General features: G+C 39.1%; 2 protein-coding genes across 2 annotated transcripts; both read right to left on the bottom strand.

Moving 5' to 3' along the window:
- Nucleotides 1–2501: 2501 nt before the first annotated feature.
- On the bottom strand, nt 2502–22382 carry LOC104240666 (desmethyl-deoxy-podophyllotoxin synthase-like). The gene is made up of 2 exons (XM_070155541.1): nt 15831–22382; nt 2502–3215 (listed from the first exon to the last, which is right to left on the bottom strand). Exons 1-2 carry the CDS (start codon nt 16521–16523, stop codon nt 2574–2576), a joined length of 1335 nt encoding a protein of 444 aa, XP_070011642.1. The 5' UTR covers nt 16524–22382; the 3' UTR covers nt 2502–2573.
- Nucleotides 10801–13086, bottom strand: LOC104236263 (uncharacterized). The gene is made up of 3 exons (XM_070155540.1): nt 13006–13086; nt 11969–12921; nt 10801–11896 (listed from the first exon to the last, which is right to left on the bottom strand). Exons 2-3 carry the CDS (start codon nt 12713–12715, stop codon nt 10919–10921), a joined length of 1725 nt encoding a protein of 574 aa, XP_070011641.1. The 5' UTR covers nt 12716–12921; nt 13006–13086; the 3' UTR covers nt 10801–10918.
- Nucleotides 22383–22613: the final 231 nt, after the last annotated feature.

The following is a 22613-nucleotide window of genomic DNA, read 5'->3' as shown; positions in this document are numbered from 1 at the left end:
TTTGTGACGCCTTTTCTCAGTTGTTTGACTTGTAAGCTGCATAGTGCAATGTTGCTTAAATTTCTCATTTAGTTGTGTTTGCTTGACTTGAGAGTTGAACAGAACCGTCTTAATTGAGTCATGTGCGACATGTGTGTGAGGATTCGTGATTTTCTATGCTATCCTGTGTAGCCCTGAACTTGCCCCGTGTGTTAATTGAAGCAAAATTGTAAGTTGTGCTAATCTAGGAGATGACGTAGGCATTTTCTTGCTTGATCATTGATGTGCTTGTCACATTATAATAGAATTTTCCGTTACTAGCCTCTTTGAGCCTAAAGACCTTTCTTTTGGCACCCACATTACAAGCCATCCCCTATTTTGTTCTTAATTTGATATTGATTGAACATTTACCTCCTAAGGCACTTAGTCGCTAAAAGAAGTAAGGTTGAAGATTGGGGAGTAACTTTTGAGTGGAACCATGGAAGGGCCCGTTGGTGCACTAAAGTTGATGTATAAAGTGTGTGAAGAAAAGAAAAAAAAAGAGAGAAAGGAAAAGAAAAATTGCAAGAAAAGAAAGAAAAAAATATGATAGTTCAATAATGTATAAAAATACACACCTCCAATTCTTATTGATTTGTGCTAGTGGAAATATAGAAGTGCTTAATTGAAAAGTAAGGGCTATGTTGCATATCGTTTGTGGCAAGTGAATTGGTTGAGAAGAATATGTGCTTGAATTGTGAATGTAGTGTATTGAAGTGTTTAGGAGGGTTAGTCACTATTTCTAAATATATCATATTTGTCCCTTAGCCTACATTACAACCTTAAAGTCCTAATTGATCCTAGATTTGGCTAGCTTAAATTAGTAGAGATATACGCTACGGGCAAGCTTATGATACGAGCACGGGATGCATATGAATTCTTTGTGAGAGTGAACGAATTTTGTTCAAATTGTGAGATGTCCTTAATTTATATTCAAAAGTATATTTGAATGTGTGGACTACTATATTCACTCTTTTGTTTTGTTGGTAAGGGCACATGATCTCATGAATGATTGGTAATGTTGTAAACATTCGTGTTGAGTAAGTGCATGAATTGAGGGTGCTTAGTGGTTGCAAGTCGGCTTTTGAGGTTGGGTGGTGACAAATAAGTTGTTGAAATTGATTGAATTGAAGGGTTATATTGTGAAATTTTGTGTGTCCATGCTTACGTGCCGGAATTGATTGTAGTCAAGAGTATAGTGTGTAGTTAAAAGATAAGGTGCTCCTCTATGATTGAACTTTGTATGTAGTTGAGGGTTTATTAGATTGTCCCATTGCTTGAGGACGAGCAAGAGTCTAAGTGTGGGGTGTTGATGTTTAGCTTAAAGTATATATATTTTTATGTATATCACCTCATATCTTACTTTTGTTTCGTGAATTTGGGATGTTAAATGCTATCAATTATATTAATTTGAAGTGTTTTTACTTGTAGGAATGATTTGGGAGCAATTGGGGGCAAAACGTGCAAGATTTGAAGCTAAAACGAACAAAATCGAAAAAGGGAGCCAGTTGGGCGCCACAGGCAGCGCCTGGCTCCACATGTGGCGCCAAAAACAGTATGCACAAATTTGGGGGCGCTATGGAGGGCGCCTGGCGCTGGGCTAGGCGCCGGTGACGCGAATTTATCCTATTTCGCCCAGGACACGGTTTATTCGACCCTAGACTTATCCAACACGTATAAAAGGAAGACTAAGCCTAATTTTGGAGGGGGGACGCACTTTGGAGCAAACAATACACACAAGAAACATTAAGGAGCAAAAACATCTCATAATTCTTCATCTTTTCTAGTATTTTCAATTAATCAAAACTTATGCAATTGTTGATTACATCATGAGTGGCTAAACACCCATTGTTCTGGGGTTGTGATTTAGCCATGAATATTGTTGTCTGACATTAACTTAACCTTGATTATAATTTACCAATATATGGTTGTTTCTTCAATTCTGTGTTTAATTGCTTAATTGTCTGGCCAATAGTTAGGTTCTATTTACTATCTATGCTATGCTTGGGAAAGCCGTGTTTAGATTAGAGAAGAATTGAAAAGAGCATGATCTTAACCCTTAGGGGGAGCGGATTTGTGGTTAGGATAGGAATATACCTAGTCATCGTGCTTAATTAAATATCGTGATCTTAATGCGTTCTTAGTAGATTGATTTCATAGGAATATAGGCGTTAATCTATTCAGAATAGGTGAGTAGTACTTCAGGAGAAAGCTATGAGAGCATTGATCGATTAATTAGCAACCATGAGTGAATTATATGAAAGGGGGAGTTAATTAGAACACAATATGAATGGTGAATCGATCACAACCCTGGAATATTTGTCTTTACTGAATACACAACAATCAACTCGTTATTTGATAATTTAGTTATTGTTTAGAATCGTAGTATAATATAATCATATTATTGGACTTTGATTTTTGCTGGATTGAATAACAATTTTAGCGATTTAGTGAGTAGTTTACACAAGTCTTTGTGGGTTCGACACTCAACTTATCATTATATTACTTGTCGACCACGTATACTTACGTGTGCGTTTGGGAGAAACACTACTAAACTAGTACGAATCCATAGTCCCATTTATAGGAACGTAAGGGGAGGCAATCAAGCACAACTTAGTTTTTCTTTCAAGACTGGTACTGAATTTCTCGGTCATATCTAATTCTTGAGGACTCATCCCATTGGAAAGTTTCCAGTCAAAATGATAGAGCAATAATGCTAGGGAAACTTCCACACTCGCCATTCCAAAGGATATTCCTGGACATATTCTCCTTCCTGCACCAAATGGCGTGTACTCAAAATGAGTTGGTACGCTTTCAATTGGACTTCCATCAAACCTATCTGGGTCAAATGTTTCCGGATTTTCCCAGTATTTTGGATCTCTTCCAATTGCCCATAGATTTAGTAGCACTAACGTTTTATTTGGTATTGTATATCTGTCGATCTCACTCTCCTCCCTGGATTCTCTAGCGAATGAAAGAGGACCCGACCAGGGATGAAGTCTTAGAGTTTCCTTGATTACCATTCTCAAGTACGTTAGCTTTTGAATGTGACTTTGATTGATCCTTTCTGTTCCCAACTTGAAGACTTCTCTCAGTTCAGCTTGTGCTTTCTTCATCATTTTCGGATTCTTTGCCAATTCTGAAAAAGCCCATAGCATGGTTGTTGCTGAGGTTGAAGTTCCGGCTACAAACAACTCCTGCCAGTGCATTCATTCAAATTTATAGTAAGGAGGACATGAAGAATTAGGAAAAAATAAGTTTAACTTTATACGTGCTTCATGTTTGAATCGACACAAAATTTAAGAAGTAAAAGAATATTTTTAACACATAAACTAAATATATGCAAGATACCAAAATTTCTCTTACGTGTGTGGTGGCAAGGGTTCCACGTATCTTTTCATTTCTGTCTTCTAGTAAAAGATAGGAGTAAATTTTTATATAAAGAGGGTCCAAAAAAGTGGGGTAAAATTGGAATGCTAATTGTAAATGGTCTCCAAATAGAGAAATATTTATTTATTATTGAAAATATTTGAAAGAAAGTGTGTCCGTATAGAATGGACAATAATATAATTGTATTAGGAAAAAACTGAATTTACATTGAAGGTGACGTGGCATGACACGAGAAATGGTAAAAATATGATGATCAGTTAAGAGGCACGAGTGACAACAGATACGGGGAAAGAAAAGCTAAATAGGCACGAGAGACAATTCGAATAATACAAGCTTCGTACCTATTTAGGTCATTTAAAGCCAAGAGATCAAAAGGCATTGAAGACATGGATATGATGACGAAAAGGAGTCCAAATTCAATATTAAATACCCAATACGTTAGAGAATTGGTATTAAATAGAAATGATTGTGTAACGTTTTATTTAATATCATTTATTGTTCATAATTGTCTCATTAAGACTAAGGTATTACTCCTTTACTTAGAATCAACTATAAAAAGAGGAGGTCTCGTCATTTGTAAGGACAAAGGATATCATAAACATTACATTGGAATACAAACCTATTTACTGCTTATTTGTCATTCTCAAAAAGTCTATTATTTCTTTTTCGTCTCCTGATTATCAGTAGCCCGAATTTTTATTTGTCTTTAGCTTTGACCAAAGAATCACATTTTTGGTTAAACAAATTGGTTCCGTTACCGGAAATCTAATAATTTTTTCTTTGAAGCTACGTTTTATTCGTCTTTATCAACATGTCAAACAACAACAACAACAATAACAGTGATAACACATTGGGAAACCATGAAAATCAAATCCATCAAAATCAAGGAGACCTACCGAACATTGACGTGGTTCCCTCCCCTCTAGATTCACCACGTCAATCTTGTGTAGGCACTCCTGCCCCTGAATCCCGTGCTGATCAACAAGAACAATCTGAACATTTTGAAGGAGGTGCAAATGAAGCTTTACAAAAGCTAATTGATGCACAGGTCGGCAAAGCTCTTCAGGCTCTAGTTAATCGATTGCCTGCTGCACCACCCACACCAACTCCTAATAATAATACATTGGAGAATCCTCGTTCTGGTCTTGTTAATTCTGGAAATAGAGGAACCACCAGTGAACAACAGGAAGGGGGACCAGGTAATTCAAATAATTCATATTTGCAAAATTTAGTTCTAACCTTGCAGAAACAGATTAAGGAACAAAATGAGCGTATTGAGCAAATCCCTGGAGTTCCGCCTGTAATAAAAGGAGTAGACATGGACATATACTCACAACAACCTTGGAAGCCAAGTGCTGCTCCCCTTCCAATTCCGAAAAAGTTCAAAATGCCTGACATCTCGAAATATGATGGTACTACAGACCCACGTGACCACGTGACTGCATTTACAACAGGCGTGAAAGGCAACGACTTGACCAAACAAGAAATCGAATCAGTACTGGTCAAAATATTTGGAGAAACACTCACCAAGGGTGCATTAACCTGGTATTCTCTTTTATCTGAAAATTCTATAAATTCTTTTGCTGAGCTTGTAGATTCTTTTATTAAAGCACACTCGGGAGCTCAAAAGGTTGAGAAAAGAATGGAAGATATTTTCAAAATCAAACAAGGGGATTCAGAGTTGCTCAGAGACTTTGTTGATAGATTCCAGCGTGAAAGAATGACTCTACCCCGTGTACCTGACAACTGGGCTGCAATAGCTTTCACAAGTAATTTAAATGACAAAAGTTCTGAAGCCACGAGAAGACTCAAAGAAAGCCTTCGAGAATTCCCTGCAACCACGTGGAATGATATTTACAACAGGTACAGTACGAAGCTGCGAATTGAATAAGATACCGTACCTAAGTTTCATCATGAAGAAAGGGGCGGTTCCAGAAGATCAGAAACCGAAAAAAGATCAGGTAAAAACAGGTACAATCCATATATGGGACCTGCAGGAAAAAACTCACGGTCAAAACAAGATAGCCAGCAATATGATCAAAAATCAGGGAACAGGGAATCTGGTTCTTCATCAAGATTCAGAAATGATCGGAATAAATAAGAGTCATGAGATGATGACAGAAGTTTAAAGGCAAGGTTCGACAGATATAACTTTAATGTCACTACCTCCGAGCTCGTGGCTGTTTTGAGAAGCATGGGAGATAAGGTACGATGGCCAAAAGAGATGCGGTCAAATCCAAATAGACGCAATCCAGATCATTGGTGCGAATTCCACAATGATCACGGGCACAAAACTTCAGAATGTAGATTCTTGCAGAGCGAAATGGATCATCTATTGAAGCAAGGGTACCTCACTGAGTTATTTAGTGAAAAAGGTAAACAAGCCTATATGAAAAATAGGTAAGAGCCTCCAAAGCCTCCTTCACCCAAGAGAACAGTCAATGTGATAAGTGGGGGAGAAGATATTCATGGCATAACCTACACAGCTTCCAACAAGGTTTCTAAAGTAACAATTACACACGGGAAACGGGTACGGTAGGTTTTAGAAAATGAAAGTATTTCATTCGATGATGTAGATACCGAAGGAGTGATAACCCCACATAATGACGCACTGGTAATATCTTTACTTGTACATGATACTAATGTAAAACGAGTTTTGATTGATCCAGGGAGTTCCGTAAATATTATACTACTAAGGGTATTACGTGAAATGCAAGCTGAAGACAAAATGATACCCAAGGCGCATACCTTGTCAGGCTTCGACAATTCAAGTGTGGTAACAAAAGGAGAGGTAATTCTAACAACTTTTGCTGCAGGTGTTGTTAAAGAAACTAAATTTCAGGTAGTTGATATGGAAATGGCCTACAATATGATCATGGGGAGGCCTTGGATCCATGATATGGATGTTGTTCCATCAACTCTACATCAAGTTCTTAAATTTCCATCACAGTGGGGGATTTGTCAAATTCGAGGGGATCAACATACAGCCAGGAGTATCAACGCTGTAACAGATACGAGCACCGTAAACAAAGAAAAATAGCAATTACAGGAAACAGTTGAAGGTGTCAGCAATCAAACCTCAACTGAGCAAGAGAAAACAGATTTAGACTCGAGACCTGATACAATTCAAGAACCTGAGGAGAATGAAAATATCAAAACAACCATCGGAGAACTCGAGGCTGTGATATTATTTGAGCAGTGGCTTGAACGGAAAGTTTATGTTGGAGCTAATTTAAACTTAAACATGCGAGGTATGTTAATTGAATTTCTAAAATCTAACGTGGACTGTTTTGCTTGGTCCCATGCTGACATGACAGGGATACCACCGGATGTGACGACTCACAAATTAAACGAAAACCCATCCTTTACACCAATAAAGCAAAAGAAAAGAAAGCAATGGGCTTTCAAAAACCAGGTGATTCAAGATGAGGTCCAAAAGCTATTAAAAATTGGGTCAATCCACGAGGTAAAGTACCCTAATTGGTTAGCCAACACAGTTGTTGTACCTAAGAAAAATGGTAAGTGGCGAGTCTGTGTAGATTATACAGATCTTAATAAAGCTTGTCCAAAAGATTCTTTTCCTTTACCACATATAGATCAATTAATTGATGCAACTGCAGGACATGAACTTTTAAGTTTTTTAGATGCATATTCAGGGTACAACCAAATTAAAATGGACCCTAGTGATGAAGAAAAAACTTCTTTCATCACAGACAGGGGGACTTACTGTTATAAAGTAATGCCCTTTGGTCTCAAAAATGCTGGGGCAACCTATCAAAGGTTGGTCACCAAAATGTTCCAAGAACATTTAGGAAAGACAATGGAGGTATATATAGACGATATGCTCGTCAAAACCCAGCAGTCTCATGATCATATTTCTCATCTATCTGTTACATTTGAAATTTTGCGAAAATTTAATATGAAACTCAACCCAGAAAAATGTGCATTTGGAGTTGCATCAGGTAAGTTTTTGGGTTTTCTTGTTTCTAACCGTGGTATTGAGGTAAATCCTTCTCACATCAAAACAATAGAAGAAATCCCTGATATCCTTACTAATAAAAAGGAAGTTCAAAGATTAACGAGAAGAATTGCAGCTTTGGGGAGATTTATTTCCAAATCTTCAAAAAAGTGTTTTAAATTTTTCTCTGCACTCAAAAAGCAAGATCATTTTGAATGGAACGAAGATTGTCAACAAGCCCTTAGAAATTTGAAAGCTTATTTGTCAAAACCACCGTTATTGGCAAAACCAAAGGTGGGAGAAAAGCTTTTCATCTATCTGGCTGTGTCTGAAGTTGCGGAAGTGCTGTTTTAGTCCGTGAGGACCAAGGTAAACAATCTCCTATTTATTATGTAAGTAAGTCCTTACTAGATGCTGAAACACGATACCCACAGCTAGAAAAATTAGCATTAGCTTTGATCATGGCATCTAGAAAATTAAGACCTTATTTTCAATGCCATCCCATTGTTATAGTTACTGCTTTTCCGCTTCGAAACATTTTGCATAAACATGAATTGTCAGGGAGGTTAGCAAAATGGGCTATAGAATTAAGTGAATACGAAATCATTTATCAACCTAGGACTGCTATAAAATCTCAAGTATTAGCCGATTTCGTAGCTGATTTTAGCCAGGGGATGCATTTAGAAGCAGAAAAAGAATTACAAGTTTTTAATGGTGCAAACCCGGGGACTTGGATTTTATTCACTGATGGTTCATCTAATGTAAAAGGAGCAGGTCTGGGTATAGTTCTCATACCACCTACGGGTAAAACTTTTAGGCAAGCTATAAAATGTCATTCTATAACTAACAATGAAGCAGAGTATGAGGCTGTAATTGCAGGTTTAGAATTGTCAAGAGAACTTGGCATAACACAAATTATAATCAAGAGTGATTCTTAACTTGTGGTCAATCAAATGTTCGGGACTTATACAGCCAGGGAAACTCGAATGCAAGAATATCTCGAAAAGGTATGGGAACTAATAAAGCAATTCCAAACTTGGAAGGTAATGCAGATCCCAAGAGATGAGAATGTGGAGGCAGATGCTTTAGCTAATCTCGCATTTGCAGCTGACGTAGCAAATGACGCAAATGCTACAGTCATACATTTATTTCATTCCGTTCTCGAACCTGATAAGAATGAGGTAAATTTTAATCTTTTAACATGGGATTGGAGAAACAAAATTATTGCTTTTTTACAGCACGGAACCGTGCCTAATGACAAAGGGAAGGCTTACGCGCTTCGCAAAAAAGCCGCTCGATATTGTTTATATCAAGGAAATCTTTATCGAAAGATGTTCGGTGGACCACTAGCAAGGTGTCTCGGACCCTCTCAAACAGAATATGTGATGAGTGAAGTGCACGAAGGACATTGTGGAAATCACGCAGGGGGAAGGTCACTGGTAAGAACATTGATTCGAGCAGGATATTATTGGCCTAAGATGGAAGAAGAGGCAAACAACCTCGTGTCCAAATGTGATAAATGTCAAAGATACAGCAATAATATGCACAGACCAGCTGAGTTACTACATCCTGGTATAGCCCCGTGACCCTTTATGAAATGAGGAATGGATATCGTAGGTCCACTACCACAAGTAAAGGGTCAGGTAAAGTTTCTACTTGTACTCACATATTATTTCACTAAATGGGTAGAAGCAGGAGCATTTAAACAGGTACGAGAGAAGGAAGTTAAAGACTTCATATGGCGAAATATAATATGCCGCTTTGGAGCACCAAAGGAGATCGTGTGTGACAATGGACCACAATTCATAGGAGCTCAAATCACAGAATTTCTTTAAAGTTGGCAGATTAAAAGGATAACATCTACGCCATACCATCCAGTGGGTAATGGACAAGCGGAATCCACAAACAAAGTCATTATCAATAACTTGAAGAAGAGGTTACAGGATTCAAAAGGTAATTGGCCTGAGATATTACCTGGAGTACTATGGGCTTATCGTACAACGACAAAAACAAGCAATGGAGAAACACCATTTTTAATGGTTTATGGTACGGAAGCCTTAATTCCAGTTGATATAGGTGAACCGAGCACACGATACGTTCAGGCAACGGAGGAATCTAATGATGAAGAGATGCGGGTCAACCTTGATTTGCTTGAAGGAAGAAGAGAAGTTGCATTGATAAGAATGGCAACACAAAAGCAAGTAATTGAACGATATTACAATAGGAAAACACGCCTCAGATTTTTCAAAATTGGGGACTTTGTGCTTAAAAAGGTGTTCCAATCTGCAAAGGCTGCTAATTCAGGAAAGCTAAGTCCAACGTGGGAAGGACCATACAGAGTTCGTGACATTGCGGGTAAAGGAGCATACGAGTTGGAGACAATGGACGGCAAAGTTTTACCCTCGCATTGGAATGCCGTCCATTTAAAGAGATATTACTTCTGAGAAAGTACCCACGGTCAGGTATCTCCATGTTAAAATTTTTCTTTTGAATTGTTAAAGTTTTACTAACGATTTTAGATGCTAGGCAAAAACCCTAACTCGTGCCAAATGATGAGTCACGACCTGCAAGGCAAAATGGAGTACTCTAAAATTCCCAGCCCAGGGTTACAATTAATCTGATGGAAATACACACGAGTTAGGCAGTCTTCATGTATAATCGCACCTCCGAGTCCCGTATATTTTTCTGTTTCAGGAAAAGGACCAAATTGAAAGAAATAAACAAGTGCTCGAGGCTTCATACTTCACCGCTCAAACACTTGGGGGACTACATATTATACCCAGATATGTGTAGAAAAATAGATACGAATATCGAACAAAAGTCGGCCACAAAGAGGCAAGTGTTGAGAAAAAGTTACGAAGTCTTCAGCATTCATCATCGTGTTCAACAAACACAAGACATTCATCATAATGTTTTTTCCATGAGAACAACAGAGTCATCTCTCAAACTCATAAACGAAGTTACCTCTCAAACTCTTCATATAAAGATAGGGTCATGACTATGTACTGAAACAGGTTATGAAGAAAAACCTTGTTTATTTTATATTATGTAAAAATCTGTTACAAGAAAAACAGTTACGAGGAAGTTATAGATGTATTTTAATACATGTAATAGTCAAAAAACTTGTTAAAGTTCATGAATAAAAACTTGTCAAAGTTGTTTCATACAAAACATGTGTATTCCTATTTCTTTCATCGTATTATAACACCATTATGAAGTTGAGACGTCTTCTTCATTAAGTGTCGATAAAATAAAAGGGCCCTCTTTTATAAGCCTCATGTTGATAATCCATGAGAAGAATCATCAAGCATTTTCAAAGGATAAAAATGCTAAGCTATTCTATAAGTCCTAGATAAATAGGCAAGAATAGAATATACAGAAGTACCGATAAAACTTCTTAATATAAAAGACTAAGTACAAACTTAGTCAGCAAAATATTTGTTTTTTACAAATCCCCCATTATGATAACTGGGGAATTCATCAAAAGATCCCTTAAAGTTGCTAAGGGATAACACCACCGATTAAAAAAAAATAGTAAAGTTTGAAATACATTCAACTAGTCACTGAAGGGGTTGGAACATCAGAAGTTGCAATCTCATTTTCAGGGGCAGTCACAGGCACGGTAACAACTTCTGAGGGAACAGCAATAGGAGCGGTTTCAACTGAGCCTGGAGTGTTAAAATCACCAAGGGAAGCAAGAGTCACGGGAGCTTCAGCTTCCATGGACTGTGTCATAGAAGTTTCACCCTCGGGAGCCGGAATTGCAACTCCAATTGCCGCAGTAGCCACTTCTTCATTTAAAAGCTCTTCTGCCTCAGGAGTTCCAAGTGCAGGAGAAGGAGTATCAACTGGTTGTTGGCTTTTTTCAATAGTGTCGAAGACTTTGGCTAATTCAGATTGCAAATCAAAGTTTTCTTGAGTAGCTTCCATCAAAGCATCACGACGAGATTTTAGAAAAGCCCAGCTTACCTCTATGTTGAAGTTCTCCTCAAGAAGTCCATACTCCCTTTCCCACATAGCAAGATCGTTCTTCAATATCTGGTGTTCAGCTAAGTGGGAATCAAGGGAAGCTTCAAGGGAGGCATGAGAACTCTTCAAAGCACGTATCTCGTCAGAGGAGATCCTTAAGTCAGCCTGAGCTTGAGTCAAGCTTTGCATTAACTCCCATGCATATTCTTCTTTCTTCTCCACAAGTGCCTTAAGCTCTCTAATTTCTTCACTGGCCTTTGATAATTGTTCTGAAAATGAGTACTCCAAAAGCTCCTTATCTTTTTCAAATTGGTTTGAAGAAGCCTTGGCAATTGCTAGCTCAGAAGTCAAACCACGCTTTTGCTGCTCCAGGTGATTTCTACTTTCTTGCAACTCCTCTATGGTCCCCTGAGCATTCTCAAACTGCTCCTTCCAGTTTGCTGTCTCAAGCTGGGTTTCCTCGGCTATTCTCCTAGCCTCAGAGATAGCCTTTGCAGACTCTCGATCCTTCTTCTCTAGAGTAGAGATTCTTCCCATTAACTCAGTACCAATAAGATTAGCCTACAAGGGAAAGGCATCAAATGTGAGAATATAGAGAGATATAAAAAAACATGTAAGTTAAAAGAGAAGTACCTTCAAGGTAGAATGAACTATGTCATTCATTAGAGTCAAGCAACTGTGGCTCTCCATCTTCTTCTTCTCAATATCTCCGATTAGAGGCTCGAGCCAAACATCAGCTCCACCAGTTTTTCTGAAAAGGCTATGATTGGCAGGAACTTCAAGAGTAACACTTCTCATAGCCATGCCTCTGCTGCTAGAACCTGTCTCTGTATGCTGAACAGAGGGAGGGGGAACAATGGAAGGAGGAGTAGTAGAAGAGGTAAAAACAATGGGAGTTGTGGGAGTCAAAGCAGGGACAGTAGGAGCAGATATGGGAACCAAAACAGGTAAAGAAACAGGAGTGGATAAAATAGGCAAAGAAATACTCGTGGTTGTCAAAGGAATAGAAGGAATAGAAGAAATAGGAATAGAAGAAGAGAGGGGAGTTTCATCAAGAACTGGTCCAAACTCTCCACTCTCAAAACCACTAACAAAGAGACGTCGAATTGATTCATTAGAGCCTCTTGGAGTGGTATCCTCATCAGAAAGGATTTGAACAGGCTCGGAGATAGAGGCTCGAGCAGGAGCATCTACAACTTCATCTCCATCAATGACGCATCTCCTGGCTCTTGGCCTAGCTATCAAAGAGGTATTCTCTTCTTCCTCATTCTCAGAACTTTCTTCTACAACTTTTCTTTTTGGTAGCGTGGCCCGAGTCTTTTCCAAATCAAGTGAAGCGGTTGAAGACGCTCGAATGGCAACAGCTACCTCAGCTGTCATACCCCTGATACCAAATCATGATAAAAAGAGGGATAAAGAATTCAATATACGGCAAAGCATAAGGAAATACATACCATGGGACTTCACTTTCCAACCATTCAAAAGAGAAATTGATTTCCAAGTTCTCGCCTCCATAGGCGCAATCTTCAAAATTGAATCTACCCAACCACGGAAGTTAGGAACGTGTTCCACATCTCCCATGGTTGCTACAAAAAGCCAAAAAAAGACGAGATTAGAAAAGAAATCAAAATTCTTAAAAAGTAGATACGGTAAGAAAAAGAAAAACTTACGTGCAAAATTCCACTTCTCAAGGAAGGGAATGTTTGTTTCACCCAACAAATCCACCGTACGTACAGCAACGTAACGACAATACCACCCTCGATCCTTGTCATCTTCGGGGTTTACCAAAACCTTCTTGCTTCTTACAGTCAAGGTAAAAACTCCATGGCGGAATAATTTGGGGTGGTATAGGTGAATAAGATGGGAAAAGGTAAAATTAACATTGGCTTTGGTAGACAAATACCTTAAGCAAGCCACAGCTCTCCAAACAAGAGGACCTACTTGTGCTAAGCAAATTTTGAAAAAGCGGCAAAATTCAAGTATAACTAGGTCAATGGCAGGATTAAATCCCAAAGTAAAGGGATAAGTATAAATGAAAGAGAATCCAATTCTGAAAGAAGAAATTCTCTGGTTGGGGGCAGGAATCATCGTACGAAGATTATCTCTCCAATTACAATCTTTCGTAACAGTAGGAATCACAAGTTCAGTTATTAAAGAAGGATAGGTGTCAACTTTTTCTAAATTTTTAACTTCTTCTTGGAGAGATCTTCTATCATTCCCAAAAGATAAATCATTGGGTACGATTTCTTCAACTAAAGGTTCCTGAGTAGGTTCAGAAAGTTCTTTACCTTTAGAAGAAGGGGTCTTTGGGATAGAACTCCTAATACCAGAAGAAGAAGAAGCAGAACCAAATGAATCACCACGAGTGGATCCTAGGCTCAAGCTCCGAAGCCTACCTCCTCTGCCTCTCCTATGTCTTACGGGGGCATTGGGGAACTGATCTAGAATTGAAACTTTTCTAGGGTTAGGGTTTGGAGATGACATTGTTGAAGAAGGATGAACTAAAGGGGAGAAAAAGCAAAAGTGAATAATAAATTGCTTGTTGAAGGTCTATGAAGAAGAAGACAAAAGAAAGAGGGTTAAATATGTTTATAATGACAACCGTCAAACTTAGAAGTGTAATGACGGAAAGCCTATAATAAAGGCAACTATCACTTCGTGAATAGTGGGAATAAAGAAGCCTTGAAAAAAGGGTGCAGAATTGCAGAACCAATCAGAAAGTGACACGTGTGTAGAGAATTAAATAAAAGGTGACACATATGCAAAGCATTAATTAGAAGGGACAATTGAAGCGCCAGTACTGTCATAGAATTAATTACGGCAAAAATTCCCTTTTTGTGAAGATCCACTTCCCAGATATTTAATTGATAAATAAATAAAAAGTGGGGGAGGGAGACTATCTGTATTGGGAAAAAAACTGAATTTACATTGAAGGTGACGTGACATGACACGAAGAATGGTCAAAACATGATGATCAGTTAAGAGGCATGAATGACAACAGATACGGGGAAAGAAAAGCTAAATAGGCACGAGAGGCAATTCGAATAATACAAGCTTCGTACATATTTAGGTCATTTAAAGCCAAGAGATCAGAAGGCATTGAAGACATGGATATGATGACGAAAAGGAGTCCAAATTCAATATTAAATACCCAATACGTTAGAGAATTGGTATTAAATAGGAATGATTGTGTAACGTCTTATTTAATGTCATTTATTGCTCATAATTGTCTCATTAAGACTAAGGTATTACTCCTTTACTTAGAATCAACTATAAAAAGAGGAGGTCTCGTCATTTGTAAGGACAGAGGATATCATAAACATTACATTGGAATACAAACCTATTTACTGCTTATTTGTCATTCTCAAAAAGTCTATTATTTCTTTTTCGTCTCCTGATTATCAGTAGCCCGAATTTCTATTTGACTTTAGCTTTGACCAAAGAATCACATTTTTGGTTAAACAATAATAACATATGAAATATAAAGTAAAAATAGTTCGTCGAGCCCAAACCCATATATACTCAGTAAATTGCAGGAAGTCACAGTCCGACTAATCCACCAACTCCGTCAATGATAGGTCATGATAAACTATGTGTGTCTAACGGGCCGGATCAGTCCATTTCCGGACCGGCCCAGACCAGTTAAAACTGGAACAGGCCCGGACCGGTACAAGAGGGTCAGGTGGGGCTGGATTAAAGGGGTAGGGGGTTGGTCCGTTTACTTAAATCCTACCGGTTAACCGGACTGGTCAAACCCGGTCAACCAAAATCCATGTAGAACCGGTTAACCGGCCCGACCCGGACCGGACCGGTTTAAAGGCTAGATTTCAATTTTTTAATTTTTTTTAAGGTTTTAGAGTCTAAGGCAATGTAAAACCTCTGAATTTACTCTTTTTTCTTTAATTTACTTATTGTTAATTGTAAACCTTTCAATTTGTAAATTTGAATTTTGAAATAAATGTAGCACTTGCAATTTATAAGTGCAATTTTTTTTCCATCTTCATTGTATTCTTTATATTTTACTTTATATTAATATAAATTACAATAGTTATACAAATTACAAAAAAATAAAAAAAACTAACCCGACCCGGTCTGACCCCTTGTACCCATAACCCTTACGGTTCATTTTTTACCCGGATGAACCCGAACCCGTTAAGCCCGGTAACCCCTAACCCGTAACCAGTCTGGTTCCAAACCTGTACGGTTCAAAATTTTCCCTACCCAGCCCGGCCCACCCGTTAGACACCCTTATGATAAACCAATGGTTATAGATTCAAAATCCACAAACGGAAATATAAAACAATATTATTTCTCTTTATTTTATTGCCCTCCTACTTAAGCAATCAACGGCTCTCAGCTAAATCTAACAAATTGTAGTACAAACCTGATACACATAAGTTATTTATTCTGTCCAATAGACTTGCGATTAAAGGAGAAGAATTAATGAGTGGTAACACAAAAAATGTGAGAATTAAGACAAGAAGAGACTACTTACAAACACTGTAGCTTTGACAACATTTCTAGTGATAGGAATCGGAAAATCTTTGCTCTCCTTAAGTCCAAGAAGTACATCCACAATATCTTCCTCTATTTGCTTGCCATCACCATCAGTTCCTGATCTCTTCAATTCATGTTCACGTATAATTTGTTCAACAATATCATAAGCCTTCTGATGCATTTTCGTTAATTTTCGCTTTGGGCCACTAATTAATTGAACTATTTTCCAGGAAGGAAAAAGATCCGCTGCACTGAATATTCCTGCGAAGCTTACGAATTCTTTCATTACCATTAAAAATGACTCCTGATCTGTACATTCCGTCCTACCAACAGCAGCTTTACAAGTGATAGCAAATTGCAACAAACTCAGTCTTTCATTCAAGTCAATGGGTTTCCCTACTTCTGCAGCTGCAATTGACTTAACCAAATCGCGCACCTCGTCAAACATCATGGGAAAAAACGAGTGGATCCTCTTCAGACCAAGGAGTTCCGAGTTACAAATTTTGCGCATCTGTCTCCAGAAGTCACCGTATGGAGCGAATGCCATATCAGAAAAACCGTACATCATTATCTTCCCAACGAAAAGCTCTGGCCGGTTAGAGAAAGTGAGATCATGTGTTTTGAAAAATTGTCTGGAAACTTCAGCAGATGAAACTACAAGAACCAAACGTTGACCGAGCTTTAGGTGCATCAAAGGCCCGTACTTAGCTGCTAATTTACTCAGAGCAACATGTGGTTGGAACTCAGATGATCCGAGGCAGAGCAGTTGGTGCAAGTTCCCTATCAGTGGGAGCTTCCTCGGCCCTGGTGGCAATTTCTGCTTACTCTTAGCATATTTGTTGTACCCTTTGATTATTATGAAACATAAGGGTAATAGTACAAGGAAAATGGAAACGAAGAAAGATGTCTGGATTTCCAAGGGAATCTGAAGAAAGATTGAGAGGTTCACAAAAACCAAGTCTGCTTAGCTTGCCAGGTTTTCTTCTTTCTGATTTCCTCACTCCACTGTTATATGGTCATACAGTAACTTATTTAACTTACATATGCCCACTGATAGCACAAAGATTTTTACGTTATCATGACATTCAAAAGATAAACACTTCATAAAAAAAATGATATGTTGTATTTTGAAGCTTGCCTAGTGTGGTTTATATCTCCGGTGTAGGTTGCGAGTTATTGCACAGTAAGCACAAACAGGTTACTTAGTGCGCACCTAAAGAGTAGCGACTCCGGGTCCCTGGAAACTTTTACCTGATAGTATAAAATAATTCATATTAATAAACTAGGGGACAATCAGATAGCACCGAGCGGAGCAAAGGGAAGGGGACTAATCTAAAATTTTGTTTTGGTGTATGGCCAAATATATTGAAGAAAGTATAGGGAGTTGAAGATTTATAAATTTGTAATGGTGAGCCACGCTTACGCAACTTTAATATTTGTCGTTCCTAACCGATCGAATCTTCAGGTTTCACGTGGTGTGAAGATTTTTATTTAGAATTTTAAGAGATTAAAATAAAAAGGGCTGTTATGACTACATTAAATTGTGTGTCCATTCTTTCTGGAGAGGCTTACAATGAAACAAGTAGGTTGTAAGCAGCCCATGCAAATAGATTGCATGCAATTGGAAAGGATTAATTGTAATCAGCTTGTTACACACAACTTGCTTTCCTCTGTAAATAGAGAGTAATGATTTGTTTCATTTTGAAAAAATAATAATACATTACTTTGTCTTTCTCTATATATATTCACTCTCTTCACTTACTTTATATCTTATATCACGTTATTAGCCTGAGTCTCTACTATTATTTCTATGATGATTACTTGTGTTTACCCTTAACATCGGATAACAATTGAATTTATACGTGATTTTAAAGATACGTGATCTAATTTCATACAAATTGAGAAATCAGATCTCTATTAAAATTAATGATAGAAAAGTAAATGCAAACCACACAAGTTGAACAATCTTGGCGTTGAAGGTTGGTCACCCTCGAGTCAAAAATGCCTTAATCGATACCGGAACAGAATGATGTGATAGTAAGAACTAGTAATAACAGTATATTATTTTGGGATGCGTGTTACAATGTGTCTAATGAATTATCAGACCCCCCTTTATATAGTAGAGGAGTCCCACTCTAGGTACACTTCTATAAAAGGTAAAAATCTCTTGATTTGCTAATTGCCGGTTCGTTGCCGATATGCGCCAAGATTCCTACCGTAATATCCGCCCGGTTGCGGATATTTCGGTCTTCCGTTTGTTATTTAGACTAAGGTCGATACCGGACTCAACGTTCCTCGAAGGCAGGTCTTCCGACCTCAGGTTCTAGCTCGGTGAGACTCGAGGTCAATCTCCAGTCCGTGGTCGCCACGTTCTAAGCCAAATCTACCAAGTTGTAGTCGAGCTCGACTTCGATCATATACAGATAGTCCCCTCATTTTCAGAGAGTAGACGACGAGAAACGACATGAACTTCCGATCCTGATCTCAATATTTTGTGACAGAACGACAAAACAGTCAAAGCGTCTCGTCAGTCAATTCTTAATGGCAATAAATGCCTGTCAGTTCCAGGTCGGCCACTCCCAGATATAAACAGTCGCTAAGAAACTATAAATACCCCCCAATTATCGCATTCAAACTTTACTTTCAAAACTTCTGCCCTCGTACCTTAGAAATTTCAATATTCCCAAACATCACTTTTCTGATTACTCTAAAATCGCTTTATAAAAACTTATGTTTTTTATCCAAAATTATCAAGCATATCCTTTTAACTTCCTATTTTTCCTTAACTTTCCAAAAAAAATGGCGAAGACCTCAAAGTCCGTTCCCCAAAACGAAACTTGCTTCGCGACTGACTAAAAGTTTCGTCTGCTGCTACTGAGGAAACGACACTGGAGCCCCCTTGAAGGTGTTCGTTTCTGTGGGGTGTCCGATCGGTGCTGATTTCAAGGTCGAGAAAACCTCCTCGATACCGGGTCAGTGCGAGTCGGTCTCGAGATATATATGCTCGATCACCAACAGTCTCCTTTCCATGGTCTAGGAGGATTGCAACTGGGTTGTTAAGCACGTGGTGGTGCCTACGCCCGAGGAAGCAATTACTACTCACGTGGAGGTTTTTTTAAGTGTTTACACTTATCCCTTCATTTTGGGCCCCTTGGAGCCAGTCTTTATCGCCTTTTGTAAGAGGTACAAGGTGACCCTCAGTCAAATTCATCTCTCTTTCTAGATGATAGTGATTCTCCTCCGCTTCTTCATAAACAAAATCGAGGGGTGTTTCTTTACCACCGATCACCTCATGTGTTTGTACAGTCCCCGACTCTATTGAAGGAATTAATAAAACTTGCCCGTCGGGCCAATAAGGCCCCATTCTCGAGCATAGATGAGGATCGGGACCGAGTCTGCTTGGGCTAAATCATTCGAGTGAAGACCTCAGATTTAATCCTGCCGAGGACAGGCCGTTTCCCGAGAAATGGAACATGAAACGTATGTATAACCTTGCCTTCAAGATTTCATTTATTGTTTTTATTTTGCTCCTTTCTTATCGATGTTTTGTGGTACAACTGTTGCTCGGATGTCGGATGCAGTTCCTCGACTCAAGGAGTGGGTGGAGAGCATCGTGTCACGGAATCCCTATTCCTAGCGCGCGTGGTGCGAACTTTTGAAAGGCCGGTGGGAGGCCCGTTCCCACGGTGAGATTCCTCAGCTGAATGCATAACACTTAGTTTTCTTGCCGCGCTCCGTCTCACTTTTTCTTCCTTTGCAGGTCTTCCCAAAGATGTTGAAATGAGGCCTCCGTCCAGTGATGAAGAGGCCTTGGTACAAGCTAAAAAGATCGAGGAGATGTATTCTCAACTGAGCTCGTCAGTTTCCGGCCAAGAAAATCTAGCCAAGGAACTTGAGGCGGCCAAGTCGGAGATTGATGTGGTCATGGTCGAGGCTGATGAGAGGGTGGCCCAGCATAAGGCCGATGCCGAAGTGGCTCAGGACCAAGTGAGAAATATAGTGGAGCATATGAAGTGGCAATCCCGAAGGGAGGCCCTTGAGAGAGTTCAAGCTCGGGGTTTTGACCTGTTGGCTGAAATTGTGTATGCCAAGGTATCCGAAGCCAAGGCCCAAAAGCTAGCTTATCCCGAAGAGGAGGATTCCAAGGGGTCTGATGATTCGGATGAGCCCAAAAGTGACGGGGATCCGAAAGGTGATGACGCGGCCCCCGACGAAGACTAGGTCACTTAGGATCCTCTTATACATTTATGTCTTTTGTTTTTTAGGCCATTTTGGCCGTTGTAGAATTTTGTATCGGGGCCTTTTGGCCCTTGTAAAAAGAATTTTGGATAAATATATAAGGCTTTCTTTCCTTTTCACAGCTTTCTAATTTTTCTTTTTGCTTTATTATTCGTATTCACAAAGATCGAAATGCCTTAGCATGAAATAATTAGGTTATGTTCGAAGGTTCAAACAAACATTGCCTTTACACTATTCTATTTTAAGGCATCTTGGGGGATCGGTGTTACCGGAAACTTTCTCCCAAAGCAAGTAACTTAGATTATAGTTTGCCGAGGGTAGCCTTTAGAATCGGTTATGAAAATTTTCTTTTTGAAGGCCTTGTTTTTGTTATGGGACCTCGGATGTCTCCGAGCTATTTTAATTTGGCAGTGGCCTTGTTAGTTTGGGTGTCGCCCAGTAGGTTGCCCTGAGTTATCGGGCTTGCCTAGGATAACAATCCCCGAGTGGGGATGGTCGTGGCCTTTAAGATTCGGATGTTGCCTGATATGTCTTATGCCCCCGAGCTCCGATAGCCCGGACCATCCGAATATGTTTTCAAATGGTAGTTCTCGAGTGAGAGTGATTGTTCGAACTCAGATTAAGGTGGACCTTGGGCTCGATTACTTTTGGGGATCGGACGTAGGAAATTTCTTGAGAAATGCAAGATTTTTTTTAAAAGCACAGAATATTTATCCGTAGGGGAGAGACCTCTTTTTATTCTTGTGTAAAATAGTTATACATGCATATATGCTTTATGCTAGGGTTCAAGCAATCTATGTGGGCATGGTTTGTTTGACCATTTGGCCCTTACAATAAATCTTACCTATCTAGACCGTTCCATCACGAAGTTTCTTTCCTTGCTAAAGTCGAAGTTCGAGAGTAATGCCCCCCAGTATTCGAGGTTGATCATAGAGAGAAGCCTCAGATACTATTGATGCAATCCTTAACACCGATTCTTGACCTGCCTTCTATTTTAAGCTAGTACGATCCATTGTTGCCTCGTTATAAACCTTGCTGGAAAACCCATTTGAGACAAAACCGGTTCAAGGGAAAAAGAGTGCAACGTGTGCTTTTAGACCTAAAAATCCGTTTCGCTTCTTGTTAGTTACCTGCAAGTAGTAGTTCAAAAATAAGTAAAAAGGAAAAGAATGGGGTCGTACCTTAGCAGTAGTATCGCTTCACGTGAGTTATGTTCCAGTTATTCAGTTGCCTTTCACCATTCATCGCCCCGAGTTTGTACGATCCTTTTCTACCGATTTCGAGAATTTGGTACGACCCTTCCCAGTTCAGCCCCAACTTCACTTCGTTCGTATTTTTGGTGTGTGTCACCTTCTTTAATACCAAGTCCCCGATGTTGAAGTGTTGAAGGTTGGCCCTTCGATGGTAATACCTCTCGATCCGCTATTTTTGAGCGGCCAACCAGACGCGGGCGGCTTCACGCATTTCATCTAATAGCTCCAGGCTCATACTCATGGCCTCGTCATTCGATTCCTTTGTTGCATATCAGAATCTTACACTTGGTTCACCGACTGCGACCAGTATTAGAGGTTCGGCGCCGTAAACCAGCGAGAATAGGGTAGCCCTGGTACTGGATTTGAGGTCGTACGGTATGCCCATAGGACTTTAGGTAGGATTTCCTTCCATTTTCCTTTGGCGTCGGTTAACCTCTTTTGAGGTTTTGGAGTATGATTTTATTGGTCGACTCGGCTTGTCTATTCCCACTAGGGTGATAAGGTATTGACAAGATCCTTTTGATCTTATGATCCTCGAGAAACTTGGTCACTTTGCTGTCGATAAATTATTTCCTGTTGCACATATGATTTCGGATGGTATTCTGAACCGACATATGATGTGGTACCAAATGAAGTTGATAACTTCCTTCTCCCTAACCTTCTCGTGCACTTGGGCGGGCTTCAACCCACTTATAAAAATAGTCAGTCATAAATAGTACAAATTGAGCCTTACCGGGTGCCCATGGAAGAGGGCCAACGATGTCCATTCCCCACTTCATGAATGGCCATGGTGACAAGACCGAATGCGGGAGCTCTCTGGGATGTTGAATCATCGGAGCATGTCTTTGGTATTCATCACATTTTTGTATGAACTCATTCGCGTCTTTTTCCATGTCGATCCAGTTATAGCCGGCTCTGATTACCTTTCGAACCAATGAGTCGGCACCTGGATGATTTTGTTAGCTTCAAGGTTTCAGGTATTAATTTTGATGATAACAAACCAATATAAATCAAAGAACATTTACTTGTGGTAATATTATTTTTGTACAGGTTTATTCAAGAAAGAAGATGCTGGTAAAGATCCATACAAATATGGGAAAGAGAATATCTTGTGAAGAATTTATCAAGGAAGATTATTTTTACAGATTTAATCTAGAAGGAATAATATTTGAAGTATGGAAATTATGGATGGAAAGCTTTTCAACATCTTGAAAGGAAAGTTGCTAAAATCATGGAGAAGATCTATTATTGTATAGAAGGAAGATACTATATGGAAAAGATACTACAAG

Source organism: Nicotiana sylvestris, chromosome 8 (genome assembly GCF_000393655.2).
Source record: "Nicotiana sylvestris chromosome 8, ASM39365v2, whole genome shotgun sequence".
Lineage (NCBI taxonomy): Eukaryota > Viridiplantae > Streptophyta > Magnoliopsida > Solanales > Solanaceae > Nicotiana > Nicotiana sylvestris.
The sequence above is the reverse complement of the archived record's forward strand: the minus strand, read 5'-3'. Positions and strand labels throughout refer to the sequence as shown.